This window comes from Ceratotherium simum, chromosome 19, assembly GCF_057802395.1.
Source record: "Ceratotherium simum simum isolate JZ-2026a chromosome 19, ASM5780239v1, whole genome shotgun sequence".
In the NCBI taxonomy this organism is placed as follows: Eukaryota; Metazoa; Chordata; class Mammalia; order Perissodactyla; family Rhinocerotidae; genus Ceratotherium; species Ceratotherium simum.
Window position 1 is genome coordinate 31,380,719 of NC_141918.1, and position 24,571 is coordinate 31,405,289.

Consider the following 24,571-nt stretch of genomic DNA (forward strand, 5'->3'; position numbering starts at 1 on the left):
TTCATAAATATTTGTGGATGCATGAAGGAAAGAAAGGAATGATAAAACAGGGATAGGCTGAAAATGCTTTGAAATCTAAAACAAACTATGTGCTTTGTAATTCAGTAGTAAAGTTATTTAAGGTAGCGTGGTGCTATGGAGGGAGCCCTGGAGCAGAAGTCAGGTTTCTTGGGTCTCATTAATAATAATGACAATAACTTCTAGGTTTTGAGTGTGCTAGCACCATATAAGTCACTTTACAAGGCCATATCATTTCATTCTCACCACATCCTCCAGAGGTGGGGACCACTGAGAAAGGTGAGAAAAGCTGAACAACCTGCCCATGTCATGCACCTGGTGTGTTGGGAGCCTGTAGTTGACCCCAAGTCTAATGGAATGCAAAGCCTGTGCTCTTCCCACCCATATAGTCCTTCTTCTCCCCACACTTGCTCTGTGGCTTTAGACCTGTCACTTAACATTTTGGGTTCTCAGTTTTCTCATCTGAAAACTGAAGGTTAGACTAGCCAATCTCCAAGGCTCCTTTCAGCTATAAAATTCAGTGTTTTGAAAGCAAGGAGCTTGATCAGAGGGGTAGACTAGGTGGTTTTGTTATTGTTGGTTTTTATTGGTTTGTTGGTTGAAGTGCAGAAAAGGAAACCTTGAGTCATTTTGGAAAATATTGCAGTATTTTTCTATATGAAGCTCGTCCACCCTTCCCCTTTGACTAGAGTGCAGCAGCAGCATTGTGGATGAGCTATTCCTAATGTCAATTTGCTAATAAAGAAACAGCGTTGCATTAGAAGTCTAAGAACCTGCAGTCCGTCAACACAATAGATGCTTCAGTTCAGAGACTGGACATCTTTTTGCAACTCTATCTTATTCCTCTTCAGAAAGCCTTATAGGGGTTGCAGTGCCCTCCTCTTTCTGGCCCTAGTAGTGATCTGCTAGGCCTCCACGATCTTGCCCCTGCCCCTCTGGTCACCCCTCCTCCTATTCTCCCCCTCGCACACTCCACTCCTGCTGTTCCTGGGGCACGCCAGGCACAATCCTGCCTTAGGGCCTCCACACCTGCTGTTCCCTCTGCTGGAAATACTGTCCCCCATCATCTGATGACCAGATGCCTCATCTCTGTTAAGGGTCTGCCTACCATACCTACCGTGTTCAAAATTGCTGCCTGCCCCCATTCCCAATCCCCTTTACCCTTCTCCACTTTTCTACTTTGCTTTTTTCCATAGCTCTTATTATCTTATATACTTTATTTATTATGGTGCATTACTTACTGTCTCTTTACACCTCTTAGAATGTAAACCCTATGAGGTCAGGGATCTTTGTTTTGTCACTGATGCATCCCAAGTGTCCAGGACAGTGCCTGACATCAGGGAAGCACTCCATAAATATTTTTTGAATGAAAAGTTACTAACAGCATCAAATTTAGGAAGAGGAGTTATTGTTATGGGACACAGAAGTATTTATGTGGTCTTAGGTAGTTCATAAACCTAAATTTGAGTGTTAGCCTTCAGGTGGACACTAAGCTAGTAGGGATAAGAACCTGTTAATTTTTACCTGCCGAATTGATGATGCCAAGCCTGAAATGTGGTGAGCTCTTGTATATGTTCAGGGAGATGTTGGCCATATAATTCCAGGCTTGGTTATAAGTAGTATATATTTTTTTAGTTGTATAAATTCTTAGATTGAAAAAAATATTGAAAGATAGTGATTCCTAAAATTAAAAATGCTTTGACAAAAGCTTTTTTCTTTTGGTTATTACAGCAAAGAAGACAGTGGAATCCAAAGAAACAGTTATGATGGGGAACTCTGTGGTGAAAATAAATGGGATTTATTTAACAGAATCAAATGCCATTGGTCACTTAAAGAGTCACCCACTTCAGCTAACTTATGATGGCGGCTTCAGTGAAATCAAGGAGCAAGAAATGTTCAAAGGGACAACATCCTTGCCATCCCATCTCAGAAATGGAGGGTCAGTATTCTTTTTATTTAATTTTCTGGCCCAGATAACCATGTCATTTACCAGTTTGTTCTCTATCTTATGTAGATGATTGATTTGCACTTTCCATTTTATGTAAATAAATTTTAAGTTAATGGTGCATAAGTAGGAAAGATTTCTTCTCATGGTTGAATGGAGTTGGTTTCACCTTTTCCTATTTAATCCTCAGGAAAACATTTATTCATACCTGCCAAAATGCTTCTTTGACAGGACTGTCCGAATAAAGTCTTTGCTTTAGTTGAACTGTTCCAGGCAGCCCTTGAGTGATGACTGATCCTTCTGTTTGTGTGTTACTTGGGATTCTTGCCCGGCCTAGAATCCCTCGTGACCTCCCTTTGGGTTAGTTCACTGTTGTTCACTGCACAAAAGAGTGGACACTTAATTTATTTTTTTCTCCAGGAGAGACTTGTATTAAAATATTTATTTTGTGAACTAATAGTTAAAACAGGAGAGTCCTATGCATTTCTGCTATCCTACCAGTCCCTCATAAAATGAACGATTGGTAATTACTTTATTTCATACCATGTTCCTAGATAGGGCTTTCTAGAGCTTCCCCTAGAAAAATGAGAAGGAATTTTTCTACCATATTAAGGATTGGTGGAGAAATGTTCACTGTATGAACCATGTGAATTCTTACCCTGATGTTTTCCTAAAGAAGCCTTGATAATTAGGGGCCGGGTTGGAGGATAGTGTGGGTAGAGTAGGCTCTGTTGCCAGTCCCAGCCAGTTACGACGCTAAGATGGGCAGAAGGTCTTGGACTGGACAGGGTCACTCAGTTAAAGACATTTTTCTACAACTTTCCATTGAGTCACTATGGACAAGTGCCCAGTTCGAATTTGCTTAACAAGATTAAATTCCATGGGCCATTTTAAGACCAAGTGCTCGTTGCCCTCACTTTAGATTTTGGGTCTGACTTGGCTTGTTCACATGTAACGTGCTTAAAACTTTTCCCCAAACTGGCTGCTTGGCAGCTGGTTAGTTTAGCTGCACTGAACTTGTCTGCTGATACTGCCTGAAGAGTTGTGCACACGCGGAATTTATATTAGGCAACCTAGTAGTCCTTGTAATGTCACTTTGCATTCAGAACATTTTTTAAATTAAAGGAAAAACGAAACGTCTCCTTAAGTGGAAGAGAACGACTTCAAATTGGGACTTTGGGAGTTGAGCACAAAACATCAAACCGGCCATTGCGACAAATCTTTTCCAGTTGGTGAATAAGAATAGGCTGCAAACCTCAGAGCTTACACATAAAAGACAGCAGGAGAACTTGTGTTTTCTTTCAGCACTGAAGTGAAAAGGAAACATTTATCTTGCTGCACCCATCCTTATAGTAATTAAAGTTGACTAGGAAAAACCAGACAAGAGCTGTTTTATTTTATTTTTTTTGCAAGCCCTCAGATGTTGCAGAATAATCTGGCAAGCCAGAGTTCATTATGTTTTCCTCAGTCTGGGACAGCAAAGGCATTTTCAGTTACATATTTTCTCCCACAAACAGCGAAGGAGAAATCAATTACGGACTGGAAGCACTTCTTCCTGACCGTCCAAAATTATGAGGCGTTGGCGGCAGTGCTAATTGTTTTCTTTGTGTTTTGTTAGGATGGCTTTTGCATCGTATAATGATTGTGTCTGAGTTGGGTTTGCAATACACCCTGGCAAGTTTAACTTCCAATAACGTTTTCGCTTTATGAATCTTTACCTCCTTTAATCATTGGATGGGATTTTGTTGAAATGGTGCCAAATAAAAGTTTATTCAGTAGGATTAAAACAAACCAGAAAATGGAAACTATTAGCAATTCTTTCATTAATTACATTTGTGACTCAATCTGGGACACTTGATAATTGTTTCTGGTAAACATTTAAGTGAATAATTCCAAGAAATGATCTTCGCCATGCCGTGGAGTATTCCCAGATTTGATGCTAAAGCCCTACCCTCAATTAACGTGTTTTCATCTTTAGACCATAAAGTGGAAAATGAAGACTCTTGTCAGTGAGCTGGAATGGGAGAAGAAGGGAGGGAAGGGAATGCAAAACTAGAAAAGGAAGAGGCATGAGATGACAGTGGGTTGAGAAGGAGCGTGAGCAGATGGTGTAAAGGGGAGAGAAGTAAGGTCACACTCTCCATGGAGGGTCCCTGCCTGCTTGTCTAGTGTGGGAGCAGCTACCTTCATGCTGAGTGCTCCTCAGACTGGGAGAGAAAGGAGCAGTTTATTTCAGCAGAACAGCATTGATTTGTACCCCCTTAATTTAGAATATGGATGACTCAGACATGGGATGGACTAGAGTTTAACTTTATACTGGTTGTGATGGAAAAAGGATTTGCTAAGCAAGGTATCATTGCAAACAAGATCTTGGGGAACTATTTAACTTTCCAAAAGGGAACACACTCTCAAGCACTTATCAAACTATCATCTTCAAACAGTGTACCAATTACGACAGTTTCTGTATGTCAGTTTAAGGATTCATTTAAGGTTTGGCAGGCCTGCCCCTTAGCAACACTCCATTTTCTCTTACTTTGTGTTGCCATATGGATTGAAAATAATAAAGCTTCCATTAAAATATATATATGTGTATGTCTCCATCTATCCATCCATCCAGTGGTTCAATCTGATGAATTCCTTTATACATCTGCTTAAAAAACTTTTAAGGCTTTCTGTGTAAATATTGTTCAAATTATCGTGGTTTGGAAATGTGACCTTTAGGAGGAAAGCCCAAGAGCAGTCAGGTGTGGAATCAAGAACTCTTTGCTGGGAGCTGGAATCCCTGGATTTGGGTTGGGTTCTCTCTCAGCCACTTGATTTAGCTGTATGCTCTTTGACAAGTCTCTTAACACATTCAAGGGCTCAGTTTTCTAATCTGTAAAATGGAAATAACTGTGCTCCTTCACTCCCATCTCCTCCCAGACCTCATTGCAGGTTGTGGAATGATTAATCAGGTTTGAAAGCCTTATTTGTAAACTATCAAGTACCACTAGTATTGTTGGAATCAAAAATAAGAAAAGAGGGCTTCTGGTTAAAGATGGCAAAGCAAAGGCATTCTGCAGAAACCTAATGAAAGCAACAAAGAATGAAAAACAGAGAAATAAATGTCATCAATGAAATAAGAGAATGGTTCCAATCCCAAACTACAGAACATGAAGCAAACTTTACACTGCAGAATGCACTTGATTTTTTTTGTCTATTTAGCGTACTTGCCTTTGGAGAGTGAGCCGTCTCACATTGTATAATAAATCCTGCTCAGTCCTTGTCTGGAGAAGGGCTGACCCTGTCTTCCCTAACCCCCTTCCCAGAGGTGGTTATGTGACCCAGGGCTGGCTAATCAGAGTTCTCCAACCTACCAGCCATGGCAGTTGGTTCAGAGGTGGGAATAGGATCCAAGCCAGGCCAGTTGAATTCCTTCCTGGGACTTTTGCCAAAGCCTTTGGGGAAAGTGCTCTTTCTCCAAGTTTACAAGCTATAAAGATCATATGGTCTTAGAGCCAACAGTGGCCATTTCATTGCCTTTTGGAGGGTGACTCTGAGAGGAAAGTGGTGTATAAACAGCAGAGACAAAGAATGGAGATAGTGACCAAGATTGAGGATGATATATAAACCCCTAGATCCAGCTGTGCCTGAGGCCACAGTGTCCACATTGTAGACTGCTCTGTTTTGTGAGCCAATATGGTCCTTTTTCTTTCTCTCTCTCTGTTCTTCCTTCCTTTCTTTGTCCATCTTTCCTTCCCTCCCTCCTTCCCTCCCTCCCTCCTTCTTTCCTTCCTTCCTACCTTCCTTCCTTCCTTCCTTTCTTCCTTCTCTTTCTTCCTTTCTTTCTTCTTTCCTTTATTTGTTTATTTTTTTTGACAGGGACAGCTTGTGGTACTTAGATTACGTTTTTGTCACTTGGAATATTGCAACCAAAAGAGTCTAGTCAATCTGCCAGATTCTATGAAATATAGATGAAAACAAGGGATAATGTGAGAGCAGACACTTCCTCAGAACCTTGAGCAAGAAACAAATTTCACTAAAACTGGGTCTCTTCATTCAGAAGAGTGTATCCAATAGTCGTTAATCAAAGAAACAAGATCTAAGGATGTGGGCGAGCCGTGAGAGAAGTGGAGATGCCCCTGTAAAGACCCCATTCAAGATCCACATGGTGAAGCGACTGGGAGGAATGGAGCTGAGGGTGACGTGGTCTCCTCATTTCCTGTGAGCCAGCCAGTTTGTATGTGTGTATGTGGGGAGGGGGTTTGCTAGATTAGAACTCAGGGAGCCTATCATGTAACAGGGCTTCTCTGCGAGTCACAGCAAGCTGCCACCCGCAAACCAAGAGAACACACACTTCAGGTCAAGAAAAATAACAGACTTGGTGAGTGGATGTTCAAGAAAACAAATTTGAAGCTACAGATTACCCTAGTTCTCTCCCTTTGTGAATCCTATTCATTCTTGAACAAATACATGGCTCTGTTTAAGGATAAATAACATTAGGACAAGAGTTAACATGGGACTCGAGCATAAATACGTTAAGAACATAACAAAAGACAGATGAAGAAAATGGATCGTAAATAGATTTACCCTCCAAAAACAAGGAAAGTTAAAACAATTTTCCATAGTGTCAAAGAAATTATAATGTTATTGCTTTCTTAAAAAAAGAAAGAAGAGCTCTTCTTTGGGTTATAAGAGTTCAAATTAGAGATTATAAGCCCACCTAAGAGATGAAAAATAGGCTTGCAGTTCTCAAAAAAGAAATGAAAGAAAAATGTATAAGCATGGAGAGGAAAGTCACATTAGAAATAAAAAATGAGAACAAAACAGCTAAAAATGCAATAAGACATGGTGGACAGACTAGGGAAAATCATAGAAAAAGAAATGAATAAGAAGATAGAAAAAATGGTTAGAGAGATTGAGATAGATATGGGAGGCATGACACTTGTATTCCTGAAGGAGTGAATCCTCCTTCTCCTTCTGTCCCCTCCTAGTACTATCTTACTTTGAACTAAGTGCCAGGCACTCTTTCAAGTGATTTACTTATATTGACTCATTTGATATTCACAACAACCCACTGAGAATGGAAGAGATCAGAACAAAAAGAACAAGAAAGATATTAACACATAGTAAAAGACAATGTTCTGAAATAAAGATTTGAATCTGAAGCTCAAATGGACACATTGTGTCCCAACAAAATTTGATATGGAATAATCCACGCTAAGACATTTCCAACAGTCTTAGCACTATAACACTACCCAGTACACTCAACTAGTAATTGTTGATTGGGTGGATAAATGGAAGAAGATATCCAATGGCCATTCAGGCTGAACAAGCAAGTTACATGAAAGGAGAAAGAGGCAGCTGCCTCTGGCTTCGTTAGAGCATCCTTCAGTGCCGGAAGACAGAGAAGTAATGTCTATGAAGTCTTAAGTATAAGAAGAATAACCCAATCTCAACAACAAAAAAACTAACAACCCAATTAAAAAATGGGCAAAAGACCTGAAGAGACATTTCTCCAAAGAAGATATACAGATGGCCAACAGGCGCATGAAAAGATGTTCAGCATCATTAACTATCAGGGAAATGCAAATCAAAACTACAATGAGATATCACCTCACGCCCGTCAGAATGGCTATGATTAACAAGACAGGAAACAATAAGTGTTGGAGAGGATGTGGAGAGAAGGGAACTCTCATACACTGCTGGTGGGAGTGCAAACTGATGCAGCCACTGTGGAAAACAGTATAGAGTTTCCTCAAAAAATTAAGGATAGAACTGCCGTACGATCCAGCTATTCCGCTGCTGGGTGTTTATCCAAAGAACGTGAAAACACCAATGCATAAAGATGCATGCACCCCTGTGTTCATTGCAGCATTATTCACAATAGCCAAGACTTGGGAGCAACCTAAGTGCCCATCAAGGGACGAATGGATGAAGAAGCTGTGGTATATATACACAATGGAATACTACTCAGCCATAAGAAACGATGAAATCCAGCCATTTGTGACAACATGGATGGACATTGAGGGTATTATGCTAAGTGAAATAAGTCAGAGAGAGAAGGTCAAATACTGTAAGATCTCACTCATTAAGTAGTAGATAAAAACAACAAACAAACACATAGAGACAGAGATTGGATTGGTGGTTACCAGAGGGGAAAGGGGGAGGGAGGAGGGTGAAAGGGATAATTAGGAACATGTGTATCGTGATGGATTGTAATCAGTATTTGGGTGGTTAACATGAGAACATGATGTAATCTATGCAGAAATACAAGTATAATGATGTCCACCTGAAATTTATACAATGTTATAAGCCAATGTTACCACTATTAAAAAGAAAAAAAAAGAAAGGAAAAAATAAAAGAAGGATAACCCAAGAATTGTATTGCCAGCCAAGTTGTCCTTCAGTAAAAAGGTAGCAGATAGACATTTTCAAATACGTATTAACTTGAGGACTACAGTACTCACGCACTTTCTAGAGAACTCTTTGACAACAAAATGGTGAGTCAAAATTCAAAACTCAGAAATGAAGAAGCTGTGGCAAGAGCGTTTGTGGTGAGTATTGACTTGATTTTCATATTGAGTCAAAACTTAACGACTCTTGGGCCGGCCCTGTGGCTCAGCGGTTAAGTGCGCGCGCTCCGCTGCTGGCGGCCTGGGTTCGGATCCCGGGCGCACACGGACGCACCGCTTCTCCGGCCATGCTGAGGCCACGTCCCACATACAGCAACTAGAAGGATGTGCAGCTATGACATACAACTATCTGCTGGGGCTTTGGGGGGAAAAATAAATAAATAAATAAAATCTTAAAAAAAAAAAAAAAAACTTAACGACTCTAAAAATGATAGTTATGGAACCTTAACGATGTAATAGTAACATTAATAACCAAAATAGGTACTTGGGAGTTAGTGTGAGTACTAATGACTTCATTTCATAACAGGGAATAGATTTGTCCGTAGCTACAGTCTGAAATTGAAATAGAAAGTCAAAAAAGAATGATTTCAGCATCCTAATGTTTTCCATTATTTTTTTTCTTAACTTTAGAGAGATCTTTTAGAAACTAATATCTCTTGGAAAGACCCATTCATCTGAAGTTCTACAATTCCTTCAGTTTCACCTCAATCTCTGTTTCACCTCAATCTCTGTTTCTCTGTTAAATTCAAGTAAAGTTTATACTTAGTACTTTTATATTACAATGACATGTATGGTATGATCCCATTTGTATGTATCTTTTCTCTGCCCTCCCCCAAGTCACCCTTCTGTTCTTTCATTCTTTTATCTTTTCATCTGAATATATGCAAAATATGTCTGGAATGATGTTTACCACATATGAACAATATTTATTGCTGGGTGATGGGATCCTGGATGAATTTTTTGAAATCTTCTTCGTACTTTCTTTTATTGCTTGGCCTTAAAAAATAATAATAAATATATCATTTTTTCAAAAATAATGAAGTCATTATTCTTTTAAGAAATTAAAGATAATATGGCTGAGAAACTGTTTCCATTTGGAAAAGATAGGCATTGGCCAGAATGATTTTGTAGAATGCTACCTTATTCGACGGTTTCCATTTGATAAGCATTTCTTGGTAAGCAAAGCTGTGTGCTAGGGAGGGTGGGAGATGTAAAAGTGGACCCTGTCCATGAGGAACTTGCAAACACCACAGGCTTTGCTGCTCAGGTGTGGTCCCTGGAGCAGCAACAGCAGCAGCATCACTTGGGAGCTTCTTAGAAATGCAGAATCTTAGGCCCCGCCCCAGACCTGCTGAATTAGAGTCTGCATTTTTATAAGCTATCCAGGTGAGTTGAATGCATACAAACATTTTAGAAGCGCTGTTCAGTGATTAACTCTAATGTGGGAGGAATGAAAGGAGAACCGGAAGAAAGCGTCCTGGGAGTTGAGAGGGGAGACCTCTGAATTCTGAAGATGAGGGAAGCTGTCCTGGGGTACGTGGGGTTTGGGATGCCTTCTGAAGGCTGATTTTCAAGAGGGGCAGACCATTGTGTTCTTTGCTAAAGGAGCAGCATAAGGGGAGAGGGATTTGACTGGGTGGTGGCAGGTTCAAAGAAAGGCAGATGGCCTGGTAAAGCGGGAGCAAAGGTCCTGAGGCTATAGAGAGTGACTCTCAGGCAGCAGTGTGAAGAACTGTTGGAGAAGGGAAGGAGTTGCAGCTGTTGTGGCGGGAGACGGTGGTGTGTGAGCTGGAGCACCCCACTAGGGCATTAGAGATGGAAAGCAGAGGATGGACACCTGTGCAGAGTCCGTTTCCACAGTAACACGCTGCGGAAGAGGGCAGTCACAGCAACTATCCCCTAGGCTGATGCACTCAGAGCTGCAGCAGGAAGAGGTTCCCAGGCTTTTCACAGGAGGTATCTTGAAACTGTGGAGCTGTGAAGGTTCAGGGAGCCATGAAACTGTGGGCTTTTACTCTAAGCCAAGGGAATTTAAGCCTAAGTTAAGCTAACATGGTTAGCTACAAAGCAGTGTCTAATCAAGTTTATACATATAGACCTTGAATAAGAACTAGTTAGTGATTATTGAAAAAGATACTAAGATTATACATATATATATGTATATGAATGAGGAAGATTGGCCCTGAGCTAACATTTGTGCCAATCTTCCTCTATTTTGTATGTGGGGTGCCGCCACAGCATGGCTTGATGAGCGATGTGTAGGTCTGCATCCGGGACCTGAACCCACGAACCACGGGTCACTGAAGCGGAGCACGCTAACTTAACCACTATGCCACCAGGCTAGCCCCTAAATATATATTTTTAAAATCTTGGGCCACAACCCTATGCTAAAGATACCTTGGAGGACTTCTTTAAAATTTTGATCCTATGAACATTCCTTTAAAATCATGTTCTTTAATTTCATTGTGTTTGTATGTAACTGTTTAAGTAGAATTCTATTTTTAACGTCAGTTATTAAGACAGAGTGCTAATATATCGAGACTGTGTATCTGGTGCTTCAGGCTATGAAGACATGATGAAGGGACCACCACCCCTGGGTGGTGGCATTCTCAAATTGCAGTCAAGGAATCTAAGAGATTGTAAAGCAGGGCTCAGCAAACTAAGACCCATGGACCAAATCCAGCCTATTACCTGGTTTTGTAAATAAAGTTTTATTGGAACACAGCCACACTCATTCATTTCCCTGTTGTCTGTGGCTGCTTTTGTACTACAGTGGCAGAGCTGAGTAGTTGTGACAGAGACCGTGTGGCTGCAAAGCCTAAAATATTCACTACCTGACTTGAATCTATACAACTTGAGTCTAATTCCAAAAATGAAGTGTCTTTTTCTTAGGGCAAGGAAAAGTTTAGCTCAAAATTTGCCAAATTTTCTTTTTATCATATGCTTATGATAATTAGTATATTTAAAATTTAAAAATGCTTTAAAATTTAATATACCTTTAAAATTTCCTTTCCCATTTTCTTACATGTAATATTTTTGCAAATGGAAATAAACATATTTTTTTCTTAATTCCAAATCTTTCCATTTAGTCTACTTCTTAATATCTTTATCATTATTGCTTAAAAGCAGGAGTCAACAAACTATAGCCTAGGAGCCAAATCTAGCCAGCCACCTGTTTTTTTGTTTGGTTTTTTTTATAGCCTTTGAGCTAAGAATGGTTTATACATTTTTAAATCATTACATTTTAAATGGTTACAAATGTACCTGCATAATAGCCTCTATTTTGCCACTTGGCCCACAAAGTATAAAATATGTACTGTCTGGCTCTTTAAAAAAAAAGTTTGCTGACCCCTGACTAAAGAACTTTCATCATAATAATTGGAAGAACTGTCTAAATTATAGCAAAATCTGAGTTTTAGAATATTTTTAAAGAAATATACTTTATTTCTTTGGCATATATATGGTCCAGAAGGAGATGTTGCCAATATGATTGATTCATGGGTGGGCAGTAGTAACTCAGTCAGTCTGTGTATGGCGTTGCCTTGACTACAGAGCTTGGTTCTGGTTGTTCAGAGTGAAATGTAGGATTCTTGTCAATGATTGGGAAGAGAAGACCTTGCATTTTCTCTGAAATGTGTGGGCTGCAGATGAGAGGCCTGGGCATGCCATACCCATTTTACTTTCTTGGGTACTCCGACCTGATTACAGATGGAACCATAGGAAGGGCAGAGCTGAGAGAATTGCAGAAAGATGGAATCAAAGCCCTGATCACACCACACCTAAAACCCACCCTAGTGCTTGACTTTTGGGTTATATGAGCCAGTAAATTCCATTTATTGTTTAAGTCAGTTAGAATTAGGTTTTTGTTATTTGTAGATGAAGATAGCCTAACTAATAAAATGGTGTTATTCTGCCTCTAAAAAGAATTTCACAGAAGAGCTTTAAGGAATAATTTCTGGAATTGTTTTATTCTTGGTACATCAAAAATAATCGTAAAAAATTTTAATTATGGTCTTTAACAACATGGCACAGGAAGCTAGGAAGAAGAACAATTATACTGGATGACTGAATCAAGACGCGAAAAGATCTGATAGGCAGGAGTCCTTTGGCAAATATAACACTGTGAAATTTAATAAGGATGGGTCCAACATGGATGGGGGAATTCTGCCTTAGCTGCTTATGTAAGAAAAGACAAGAATTGACCAACGCTGTGATGTGGCCACCAAAACCACTAATGTAGTTTTAGTCTGCATCCTTTAGAATATCTTTTCTTTGCTCCTCAGGCCATATCTTTAGCTCAGTGCTGGGTTCCAGATTTTAAAAGGGATCCAGACAAACTGACACTCATTCAGTGTAACTGAACAGGCTGGGAAAGAGATTTGAAACCGTATCATATGAGGAAAAGTCTTAAAGGGACTGGAGAAATTTGTTAATGACATTAATGATGACAGCCATGATAATAGTAAACACTTATTGAGTACTTACTGTGCCTGGGACTGTGCTAAGCAATTTCACATTATATCACTTAATCCTCACAATAGCCTTACATTGAGGGATACTATTATTTACCACCCCCTCATATATAGATAAGGAAACCAAAGCTTGGGTGAATATCTTACCTGAGGTCACACAGCTAATAAGTGGTAGAACCATGGAATTTAAATCAGAGGAGATGACTTTAAGTGGTGAACTCAACATATTTAAATATTTGAAGGATTGTCAAGAAGAAGGATAAAGATTTGTTTCATGTGTCTCCGATTAGTAGAATCAAGACCAATGGGTAGAAGTTACAGGGAGACAGATTTCCACTGAGCATAAGGTGATCCATTCTTCTCTTCTTTAGCAAGGAGGGGGTTTTCTTTTCTTGATGCCGCTCTCCGCACCTCACTCTTCTGTGGGATTTCAGCTGTACTGCTCCATGGAAGCCTTGTAAGGCTTACCCTGGCCAGACTGGACAGTTGTCCCTCACTCCTCGTCTTCTTTGACTGTTAATCATGCTCTCTTTCTCCACATGCTTGGACTGCATGAGAGCATATTTTATTTCTCTTTTTCCTTTGGACTGCTTTTCTCCTTTCTGTCTTTTACCCATGAGTATCCGATAAGGCTTTGCCCCGAGATTCCGGGCTTTGAGCCACTCTTCTAATGACTCTGGTCCCTATGTACCTCTTTGATCCTGAACAGAGCTCTTCCGATTTCCACACCGCCATAGCCGATGTTCCATTTTTCATCAGAAACGCAGGATGGCAGGACTCAGACTTGCTTTACCCCTCAAACTGTTCTACTCCCCAACCTCCCCATTTCTCTTGACGGCAACCCTGCTATCCTGTTCCTCCAGGTCTACCTTCTGTTCTATCTTCTGCCTGAAATCACCCACCAAATCCCATCAACTTTTCATTTATAGGATCTCTTGAATTTGTTCCTCCTTCATTTCCACTGTCACCCTCAAAGGATTAGTCCTGGTTACCTCTCCCCAAGTCTCCTAAATACTCTTGTCACTGTGTAACTCTACATCTCCCCACTTCTTGTATAAGAACCTATGACAGCTCCTCATTGCCCATCTAATTGGGTCCATTGACTCAACCCAGAGTTTCAGGCAGCTGTTCCCAATTCCTCCCGGCAGAAATCTTCTATTCTGTCTTGCTGGCCCAGTGCAATTATCCCCTGCCCTGAGTCCCAGGCTCCTCATGCCCCTCTTTACCTTCACTCATGCTGCTCCCCTCCTGAGAGGAGTCTTGTCATTTGCAGATTCAACTTCCCATTCTTATAAGGCCCACTTTGTGGTCCACTTCTCCCTCTCAGTAATCACTGCCTTTTCAGCATCCCTCTAGTGCTTGTACCCTGCTAAATTTCATATTCTAGTACTTGATTAGAAACTCCATTGGAACTTTACAATTAAAAAAAAAACTTCCTTAGTTTCTCAAAGTAGATTTTGAACTTTTTCAGGGCAACACCTTATATGTCACAACAACATCCAGCACTGGACTGCTTGGACAGGTGCTGGTTGACTCGGAAGTAAAGAGAAAAATAATATTGACTATTTATAAAGTTCTTCAAGTGTACCAATCACTGGACTGAGTAGAGGCAGTGGCCTCATTTTAGGATAAGGAAACCAAGGCTGGGAGTTTAAGTAACTTGCCCAAGGTCACATCGCTGGTAAGTGTTGGACCCAAGATTGGAACCCAAGTAGTTTGGGTCCAGCACCTGCACGCTCACCACTGCACCGTGATGGTCATGTAGAGCGTCAGTCAGTCCCAATCCCGTGCTCTTCTTGAGAGCCAGTAGTACCCAGCACTGTCGAGTGTTTGTATGCGATAAGAAGGACCCTTCTTTATTTTTCCCTCAGAAATGGAGGTACACAAATGTGGCATTTCAGGAGGCAACCTCATCACTGGCCATGTCCTCAGGGACGGTGGAAGGCCATTAGTTGAAAACTATCTTGCTTGATTTCAATAGCTGTTTAGGACAATGATGAAAAGAAGGCCTTGCCTCTATTGTCTTAGAACTTTCTTGTTATTTCTAGGAGTGATAAATATGGGAACTTTCTTGGCCTCACACCCTGCCATGCCTTTTGGTATTTTACCTTTTCATGGGGTTGATTTCCTTTATTTCTGTCTTCTTTGGGATCTGCTTCATTTGTATCTCAACTCTGAGAGCGTTGATAATGAGGATCCCATCCCCATTTCTTTGTTTCACTGGCTAGGACATCTTGCTACCAGATCTATGTTTCCACTATATATTAAAATGAAGCAATTGTTTCAGAGTATTAAATAATTAGACATTTTTTTTTGGAAGATTAACTTATCTGTTCTCTATGTGTGATAAAAAGAAGTGTAAAAAAAAAAAGGACATCTTTATGGAAAAAGTAATATTTGGAGAAGCTAATCCTTGGGGCAGTAGTAGAGGCCAAGAGCCGAGACACAGCACTGAACATTCACTGGGGATCTCACTACACAGGAAGCAGGAGCAACCGACACACATACGGATGTTCATGGCTGACGCTGGCCACGTGCATATGCATTCTTTATGATTTTTGTCAATATTATGTTTGGTGGCAAAAATGAAATTTTGTTGAAAACTTACACTATTATTCTCTCTGTGTTTTTTACCTTGGAATTTTGTACAAATATTTAAAAGCAAGTACTTTTAAGTATCAGCTCTAGCTAAAGAGAAGTTATATACTGCATAGACCATTTCTACATTAAATATAACCTTTAAACAACCCAGGTATGGGGCCGGTCCCGTGGCTTAGCGGTTAAGTGCACGCGCTCTGCTACTGGCCGCCCGGGTTCGGATCCCGGGCGTGCACCGATGCACCACTTCTCCGGCCATGCTGAGGCCACGTCCCACATACAGCAACTAGCAGGATGTGCAACTATGACATACAACTATCTACTGGGGCTTTGGGGGAAAAAAGGAGGAGGATTGGCAATAGATGTTAGCTCAGAGCCAGTCTTCCTCAGCAAAAAGAGGGGGATTAGCATGGATGTTAGCTCAGGGCTGATCTTCCTCACACACACACAAAAAAAGGTGATATTTAAAAAAAAAAAAAAAGAAACCCAGGTATGTAATCCTGCTATTGGCCAAGCCACCTCTCTCTTATTTGGAAGACAAAATATTTGTCATCTGGGGACTACATAGATTTACCTTCAATTTTTTAGCATTTAAGATATTTCTAAAAACATTTTCAGAGAACATTAATTTAATTTAAAAAAATGGAAACAGGACACACTGTGATGTAGTAGAAAGAGCAATGAATTGGAAATTACAAGACCTAGGTTCCAGATCTGACCCTGCTGTGTGAAAAGAAACAGTTTTCTTGGAGACAGAGAGAAAGAATCGCCCAGCTCCTAAATGCTAGGCTTTTGTGATTCAAGCTAACAGAGTTCTTTCTTATTGTAACAGTGACCTCTTGTGGTACATATCCTTAATCAATTTTTTGATTTGCAAAGTAAACTTTGGATTTTTTGTCGTCATTGTTTCTAGTAACTGTATTTCATATTGTTAAGCAAATCTGACTTGTTTTGAAAGATAAATCTTAGTTGGAAATCAGAGGTTGATTAAAATGGGATATAGAGCACCAAACCTCATTTCATAAACAATTCTCTGTGATCTCTTCAGAAACTGTGGATAGCCGACTCGTGAGACTCACAGAAAGAGGAATGCTTTATTTTTTGTGCTGAGTGTTGTGTGTATTCCTCTTCCTCCTAGGGACCAGGGGAAAAGGCGTGGGAGGGCCTCATCATGCCCCGACAGTTCGGACCTGAGCAGGCTGGAAACCAAAGCAGGTGAGGAGCTTGTGTTCTTAGAGCCCCCAACTCTCCTTCATCTGCAGCTTCGCCATTCGTAGGAAAAACTTCTGCGTGGAGATGTCTGAAGTTGGCTCACTGTTTGAAAATTCCAGGAAATTTGTCCAACTTGGTCACACATCAACATTTATTTTTATTATTTTCACAAGTCTTACTATTCTTACCTACTCAGCTCAAACATCTATAGATTACGATCTTAATGATTGTACAGAACTTATTTTGTAAAAGCATTTGGAAAGTTGCAAAATTTGACATCAACGTAGTTCTTGAGTTCAAAATTGTTACTCACTTAAGTGAAACTTTATTAGCTATATGAAGACAGTTTGAGTCTTTAAACTGTTTAATTGAGAAAAATATAACAATATAAATCACAGGCTAGAAATGATACAAAAGGTATTTGTGCAATGGAATATAGCAGTTAGAGAAATAAACTAGAGTACATTTATAATATTGAATAATATTGAATAAAATGAGTACAAACAACATGAAACAATGAAATTGCAAAAACAATGACATACGTTGTTTATGGATACAGATCTATGTGGTAAAATTGTAAAGTCAAGCAAGATAAAAATAACGACTTGATTTAGAACGGTGGTAACCCTTGGAGGGGGAGGAGGAGGGAATAGTTGGGGGGAGGCATACAGAGGGCATCAACTATATCCGTATTGTTTTGTTTCTTTAAAATAAGAAGGAGGATGAAAATATGGTTAATTATGGACCAAACTAATTGTGGGTACACAGGTGTTTGTTGCGGTCTTTGTGCTTTTTTTGTACACATGAAATTTTTATGAAACCAAACTAATATTAGGTTCAAAAATATTTTATTATCTTTAAAACTAATTTCTTATCAATAAAATGACTTTGTGGCCAATGGGAATTTCTATAGTACTCAGGAAAATCTTAGATGAGCTGATTTCCTTGTCAGCATTGTTGCTAAGGATCTTACATTTACGTGCTAAAAACATCAGCCAATAGACATTGTGTCAAGTTTCTGTGTCCAGAATTCAAAGCTGTGGTTAAGAAAGATAACCACTGAGACAGCAAAATCTTGAAAAACATGCTGAAATTTCTGCTTGACTTACCCAATTTCCTGTTGAATCATAATTTTTATTTTTAGCAAACTGTGAACCTAGATGAAAGTGCTTTCTAAAATATCAGGTTGTTGCCCAAGACTGAGACAAACTTTATTTGTTTATTTTTTTGTGGATCTTAAAAGGTAATCACATGGTTCCATGCTTCAGTTTCTAGAATAGAAACTGGCTTGGTATATAAAATGGGATTTTTGTGGCGAGCAGAGTTGGAGGAGGTGTGTGAGGGGTAAAGATGTGGAGAGGCCGTAGCTGGACACAACTGCTCACACAAGGATTCCTAAGAGAGAGTTGAAAGCAAATGCTTATTCCGTGGTGTCTGGCTAACTTCTGTTCTGAGAAGAAACAAATCTTAGGAACATTCAGAAGGGCCTGGAAGAGCCTTTCCTTTCCAAATGTTAAATCAACTGTTCTGTGATTTCTGGCTCACCCCTGTAATTCAACTTTTCCTGGGGTGAATATCTTATCAATTTTTTTTTTGTCCTGAGAAAGGAGCTGATAATCATGGTTTCTCATAGAGCTGTTCCATTAAAGAGCATATTGCATAGAAGGTAAAAATGCTGATTTGAACTTAGTAGACGTGAAGTCTGTATTTCTAATAAAGTTAAGTGTGTAATAAATATTTGTTGATTAAATTATTTGTCTGACTTATTATCTTCTGGCTTTTCACTTAACTTCATGTATGTCAATTTTTATTCACATACTTTGGACTTTGACTATGTCAGATACCTGGGAAGTTAAACAACTGTGTTTTTTTATACTTTTTGAATATTCATGTTTACTTTTAGAATCCATGTCCCCAATTTATCAAAGTTAGGGCAGACTCGTAAAAGTAAAAGTAATGATCCAAGAGATTGAGATGGTGGTCTACAATCGTTTATCTGTGGTTCTGAAATCTCAAAAGCTCTGAAAACTAAAATATTTTTCAAACTCATTTAGCAGCAATGCCTGATCTGAACCAATGGGAGGGCAATTATAGTCTCTGTTTTGTTGGTGTAAATATTCCCCTATTTTGCTGCAGGGTGCTGCCCAGGAGGACCCTGGTGTGGGTGGTATGGAATATGCAGTATATGCACCATATTTCTTGAGTAAAATTCAGAATTTTCTGAATCTCAAACCACATCTGATCCTGAAGGCTTTGGATAAGGGGTTGTGAACCCATACAGATATGGACTGGTTTTGTCCTAAAGACAATTCAACTATGTGTTTTATGGTGAATTCTTGCTTTGGCTTAGACAGATTATGTGAAAACTTGCTTTTAAAACTATTGACCACGCCTAAACTGTTTAATTACAGCTTGGCTGACAACCCCATTTTATTTACTTTTGCTGCTGAAGTGCTTTTCCTGCCCAGCACGCATGGGCCCCTCCTGGTCTTAGGAAGGTTTGATGGAAGACAAGCCTAGACTTGCTGCCCCTGGGAGTGGCTATGTGCAGCATGGCGTGCGTTAGGGGAGGGCCTGGGTATGGGGTGGGGTGGGTAAATTGTAGGGCTTTCCTGCTTCTCCTGGGTGACATCATGACTGCGTGCTTGGGAAATTTAATATGTGTTTATGTTTTTTTCTCTTCAAGAGTAACGCAAGAACATTAGAGCTTTGGAAAATACAAAGGAGCGCATGAAAGACATTAATAGCCCATAATCCCAATACTAGGAGATGACCACAGTTACCCCATTTTACAGAGGAAAGCAAAGCACCTTGCCCAAAGTCAACCAGCTAGTAGGTGGCAGAGCCAGGATTCAAACCCAGATGGCGACTCTGGAATTGTGCTCCTCACAGGCCTCCCTGGGCAGCTTGTCCTTTTTAGTTAAAACAACCTAAAAATATACAGGCCACACACCCTTCCGCTGTGCACCGCTTGCTCTCTCTCTCTCTGTGGAACCCTCTGATTGCCCCTATGATTTCTAACTCTTCGTGTGACATTTTTAGGGTCCAGGCACCCACCCTGTGGATACTTACTTGGTACCAGGGCACAGAGAGGGCACGGAGTCCTTGAACCAGTACAGAGTGGGTGCCAGGGGACGGCCTCATGGGAGCCACTTCAGAGAAGGGTGGCTGGGGATTAGGTTTCTGGTGCTGCTCCTGAGGAGCTCCCACCAGCGGGGCCCCCAGCTATCCCGTCAGTGCTTTAGACCCTGAGGTATTGGCTTCATGATTGACAGTTTCTAATATGGTTTATATTCCCACCCATGTTACCTTGCAGTCTGGGGCAAAATAGCATAGAGGTCAAGGACAAGGGCTGTGGAGCTATATGACCTTGGGCAGGTACTTAGTACTCCTGAGCCCCACTTTCTTTTTTTTTTTTTTTTTAGAATTATTTCTTTTTTTTTAAATTTTATTTATTTATTTATTTTTCCCCCCAAAGCCCCAGTAGGTAGTTGTATGTCATGGTTGCACATCCTCCTAGTTGCTGTATGTGGGACACGGACTTAGCATGGGGGGAGAAGCGGTGCGTCAGTGCGCGCCCGGGATCAGAACCCGGGCCACCAGCAGCAGAGCGCACGCACTTAACCGCTAAGCCACGGGGCCGGCCCTGAGCCCCACTTTCTTCATCTGGAACATGGGGACAGTTTGGGGACCTCCTCATAGGACCTAAGGGACCTCCTCCTCTAGACTGTGCATCTTAAGCACACAGTCAGTGGTAGCTCTTCCTCTTCTACAACCCACGTTCACCGGCAGCATGGACTCTTGATGAGTCGGTAGTTACCATACAGCCTGATACACTTCAGACAGTGATGACCTGTTTGTTTTTCAATCAGGAAAATGAAAGTCATATTAATTGAGTGTTGTGAGATGCTGGGCACTGGGCTCAGAGCTTTACCTATATCATGTCTTTGAATTCTCATAACCCTGAAGGCAAATATTCTAATCTCTGTTTTACTGATGAGGCTCATAAAGGATCAGAAACCAGCCCCCAGTCACCCAGTGCGTCAATAATAAAGCTGGGATTTGAATTGAGATCTGTCAGCGCCCCATGCGCAGCCTTTTCCCACTACCCCAGCGAGAATCACTTGATGTTAATGGTGCTGGCCCCACGATGATGTGTGCATTTTATTTTCTATGGGAAAGACAGTCCCTGTAGGCCTCCCTCTTAGAAAATTTTTCGTTAAACATTTTCAAAATCCTTGTTCTTTCCATAGCTATAGTTCTCTATTTATTCCACATCACAGAGAGATAAGTTGAAGTAAAAAATAACTCAAAACTTTGCCTTACTGACAGTAATTTCAACATTTACAAAGCATAAGACTTGCAGGAGCTGGTCCCGTGGCGTAGTGGTTAAGTGTGCACGCTCTGCTTCCGCGGTATGGGGTTCGCAGGTTCAGATCCCGGGCGAGCACCGATGCATCACTTGTCAAGCCATGCTGTGGCGGCGTCCCATATAAAGTAGAGGAAGATGGGCACGGATGTTATCCCAGGGCCAATCTTCCTCATGAAAAAAAAAAAAAAAGACTTCATGCAGTGTCCCAATCAGAGTTTAAAATTGTAATTTTTTTACATTATTTTATCTGAGTTTAATTTGGGGTGATTTGGTTAGAAGACATGTAGTTGTAATTAGAATTAGTTGGGCTTGGGGGCAAAGTGTAATTTAATTCTAGAGTTTATTAATTTCAGCCAAGACTTGTGTCAGCTCTCCAGTTACAATTCCTTTCTCATGGCTCTTTCTCCTGCTCTGGATTTCTTTTGCAGTCTCTAAAGCCGACTTGCAAGAAAAGGATACAGAAATAGAAGTGGATGATGTCTTTTGGAATACAAGGATCGTACCAATTTTGCATGAATTAGAAAAGGGTAAAAAAAACAGTTTTTGTTTTAAATCGGAAATATCTGTAGTTATTTATATGTTCCCCATTGCCCTGATATTTTTAGTACACTTTGGCTGTCATTTCTGTGAACATGTTCAAAACCAAATGAAGTCATCTATTTATTTACCCAGTAATGTATGTATTAAATATTACATGGGAACTTAAGTTTTAGTGAGTAAAATTATACTTTCAATGCAGCAAGAGAGACTACTTCTAAAATTCCCCTTGGAATATAAATTAATTATCACCTCCTCTGCCCAACGAAATGCTGATTTGAACTCTCTAGGGTGGCAGTTGACGTAAGAAAGTGAAAGATTAAAACAGCTTTCAGAGCCTCTGAAACTTTGACTAAGTCTCATAGACTGGCATCCTTGGCAGGTGTGCACACGGTTTTCTAGATCCAAATGTATATGTCCTATTTCCCTAAGGTTGAACACACATGTCAAGGATGCCACTCAGAGCAGGAAGTGGCCTGGGATGTGCCCAGCCCTTGTACTCTGGAATGCCCCAGCAGTAGAGGCCCACAATTGATGGGTCTCTGCAAAGGTGACCTATGGAAAGCTTGTCAAGGGAATGGCCTACCACCTTCTCCCCCTTTGCCGCTCCTTGGGGATTCCATTTCTGAAGTTGGAATGGGCTCCTGTGGAGCTACAGTCATGGCTCCAGGACTGACCCCAGTTCCTGGCACACAGCACACAGTAGGCCCTCACTAGGAATTTTGGTATAAGCTCTCCTTGGATGAGCAAACCAGCATGGTAGCCACAGGAAGAGGCCCTAGGAGAAGCAGGGTAAGTGAGTCCTTCCTACCAACCAAATAGGGAAGTCATGCAAAAGACCTCCTTCCTAAAAGCTTCAAATGACCTCACCCCTCCTCATCTCCCTGTTGCTGCTTGGTGGTGTTCATGGTTAATGTGGGAGCCCTGAGCAGGGTTTCCGGTCCTGCTGCTGCCACTAACTAAGCATATGGCTGTGGGGAATCACCTAATCTTTGCACAGTAGTTTTCTCACCTGCCAGGTGAGGGATGGGCATGACTGGGTCATCACCAGAGTCCACTGTGGCTCAAAACCCTGAGAATATGAAGAGGATGACTTTCCCTGTAGAGTCACTAATTTTCACCCTCATGTTAGTGAGCTGGCTTAACTTTGGGCCCTTTATTTTAGGAGATGTGTGCAAAAACTACTGAGAGAGCCATCAGTCTGGGTAAGGGTTAAGGAAAATATACCGGGAAAAACGCAGTGGGGAGAATGGCCAGCAGCCCAAAGGCCTAGCTTGGAGGAGGTCTTCAGCGTGAAGGATTTTAACAGGGTTCTGAGGGTTCTGCCCCCACGGGCACCACCAGAGAAAAGTTAACAGGAGTTTGGGTTTTGAAATGTGGCTGCATCTCCTTTCTTAGAGAATTATTAAACACTGAAGGATGGCACAGATAGCTTTAAGAACAGCCAGTGGTAGCAGGGCTGGGTTACATGACCTTTTGAGGTTCTTTTTCTTTCTTCCTTTTTTTTTTAACTTTTTATTTTGACATAATTTCAGACTTACAGAAAAGCTGCAAGAATATTACGACTATGCTCTTCCCCCAGATTCCCCAAATATTAACATTTTATCACATTTGCTTTACCATTCTCTGTCTCCTTCTTGCTCTCTTTTTCTCTACCCCACCTCCTCACGCACACGGACACATACACGTTGTTTTTTCCTTTCTGAACCATTTGAGAACAAGCTGCTGACATGATGTCCCATATGCCTAAGTACTCTGGCGCGTATTTTTAGAAACAAGGCATTCTGTTACGTATCTGGAAATTACCATACAATACTATACAAACCTTATTCAGATTTTGCCAGCTACCCTAATAACTTCCTTTATAGAAAAAGAAAATCCTGGATCACAAGTTCCACATATTTGTCATGTCTCTTTCATGATCTTGATGCATTTGAGGAGTATGGGCCAATTATTATATAGACTGTCCCACAAATTGGATTTGTCTGTTATTTTCTCACGATCAGGTCCAAGTAAGGTATTTGGGGCAGGTATATGGCATGAGTGGCGCTATGTCCTTCTCAGTGCATTGTATCAGGAGCCACGAGATGCTGATTTGATCCGTTACTGGGGATGTGAACTTTGATCACTTGGGGAAGGCGATGTCTGCCAAGTTTTTCCACTGTAAAGTTACTATTTGTCTGTTTGTAATTAATAAGTATCTTATGGGGAGAAATTACTTTGAGACTATGTTGCTTTCTAGTACTCATCAAAGTTTCACTCACCAGCTTAAGCCCCTGAGACTCGCGATAGTTCTTAGATTCAAGTTGCCTTTGGGGACTATATAGCATTTGTAACAAAACAGCTGGTATAGAGTTAATTTGATCAAGAGTTTAAAATTTGAGGCTTTCTTTTTAATTTCTTTTAAGCTAAAAAAGCTACTCTTGAGTAGAACCCACCAGGCTGAAGAGTTTGTGGAGGGAAGTATTAGAAACATACCTGGAAGACCACCCACTGCCAGAGAGTGGCCCACAGCCTAGACTAGGGATCTGTGAAGAAAGTGCCAGTCACAGAAGAATAAAACAACAAAACAAAAGTGTTTCTCACAATAGAGTTCAAGTTTTCCCCTTTATTTAAAGTTAGTCTAAGTCATTTCCCAACAATTCATTTATTTAAGTGCATAACTGAAAGGCATTGAAGGTTACTTAGCTATTGAGGTTTAAAATTTTTTCTTAGATGTTATTGTTGAAAAGAGCTAAAAATGGCCTGAGTCATTTCCTTCTGCAGGCGCACACTTCCTCTATGTGGGCTTTTAAGAGCAGATTATGGTATTTATTTAAGATTGGTTTCCTACTTTTAATTTTTGTGATGAAGTCTATCAGAGAGAGCATTTTCCAACTGAATACCTTATACCTTGGATTCTTTTATTTCCCTTCATTTTGTGTGCTACTTTTCTTCCTTGTATGCCTATTTGTATGGCTACCACTTTCAAAAATTACTTTCCTCAGAATTATAATTATAAAATAAAATGTCCTAGGTCTCC

The 24,571-nt window shown here is 40.5% G+C and overlaps 1 protein-coding gene across 1 annotated transcript in view; it reads left to right on the forward strand.

Annotated features, from left to right (window-relative positions):
- Positions 1-24,571, forward strand: part of ARMC2 (armadillo repeat containing 2) — a 109,627-nt gene that overhangs the window by 26,877 nt on the left and 58,179 nt on the right. Inside the window, exons 5-7 of the mRNA XM_087443968.1 lie at positions 1,750-1,957; positions 16,567-16,643; positions 21,441-21,539. Of these exons, the coding sequence (XP_087300094.1) occupies positions 1,750-1,957; positions 16,567-16,643; positions 21,441-21,539 (384 nt within the window). The remainder of the gene's footprint in view (positions 1-1,749; positions 1,958-16,566; positions 16,644-21,440; positions 21,540-24,571) is intronic.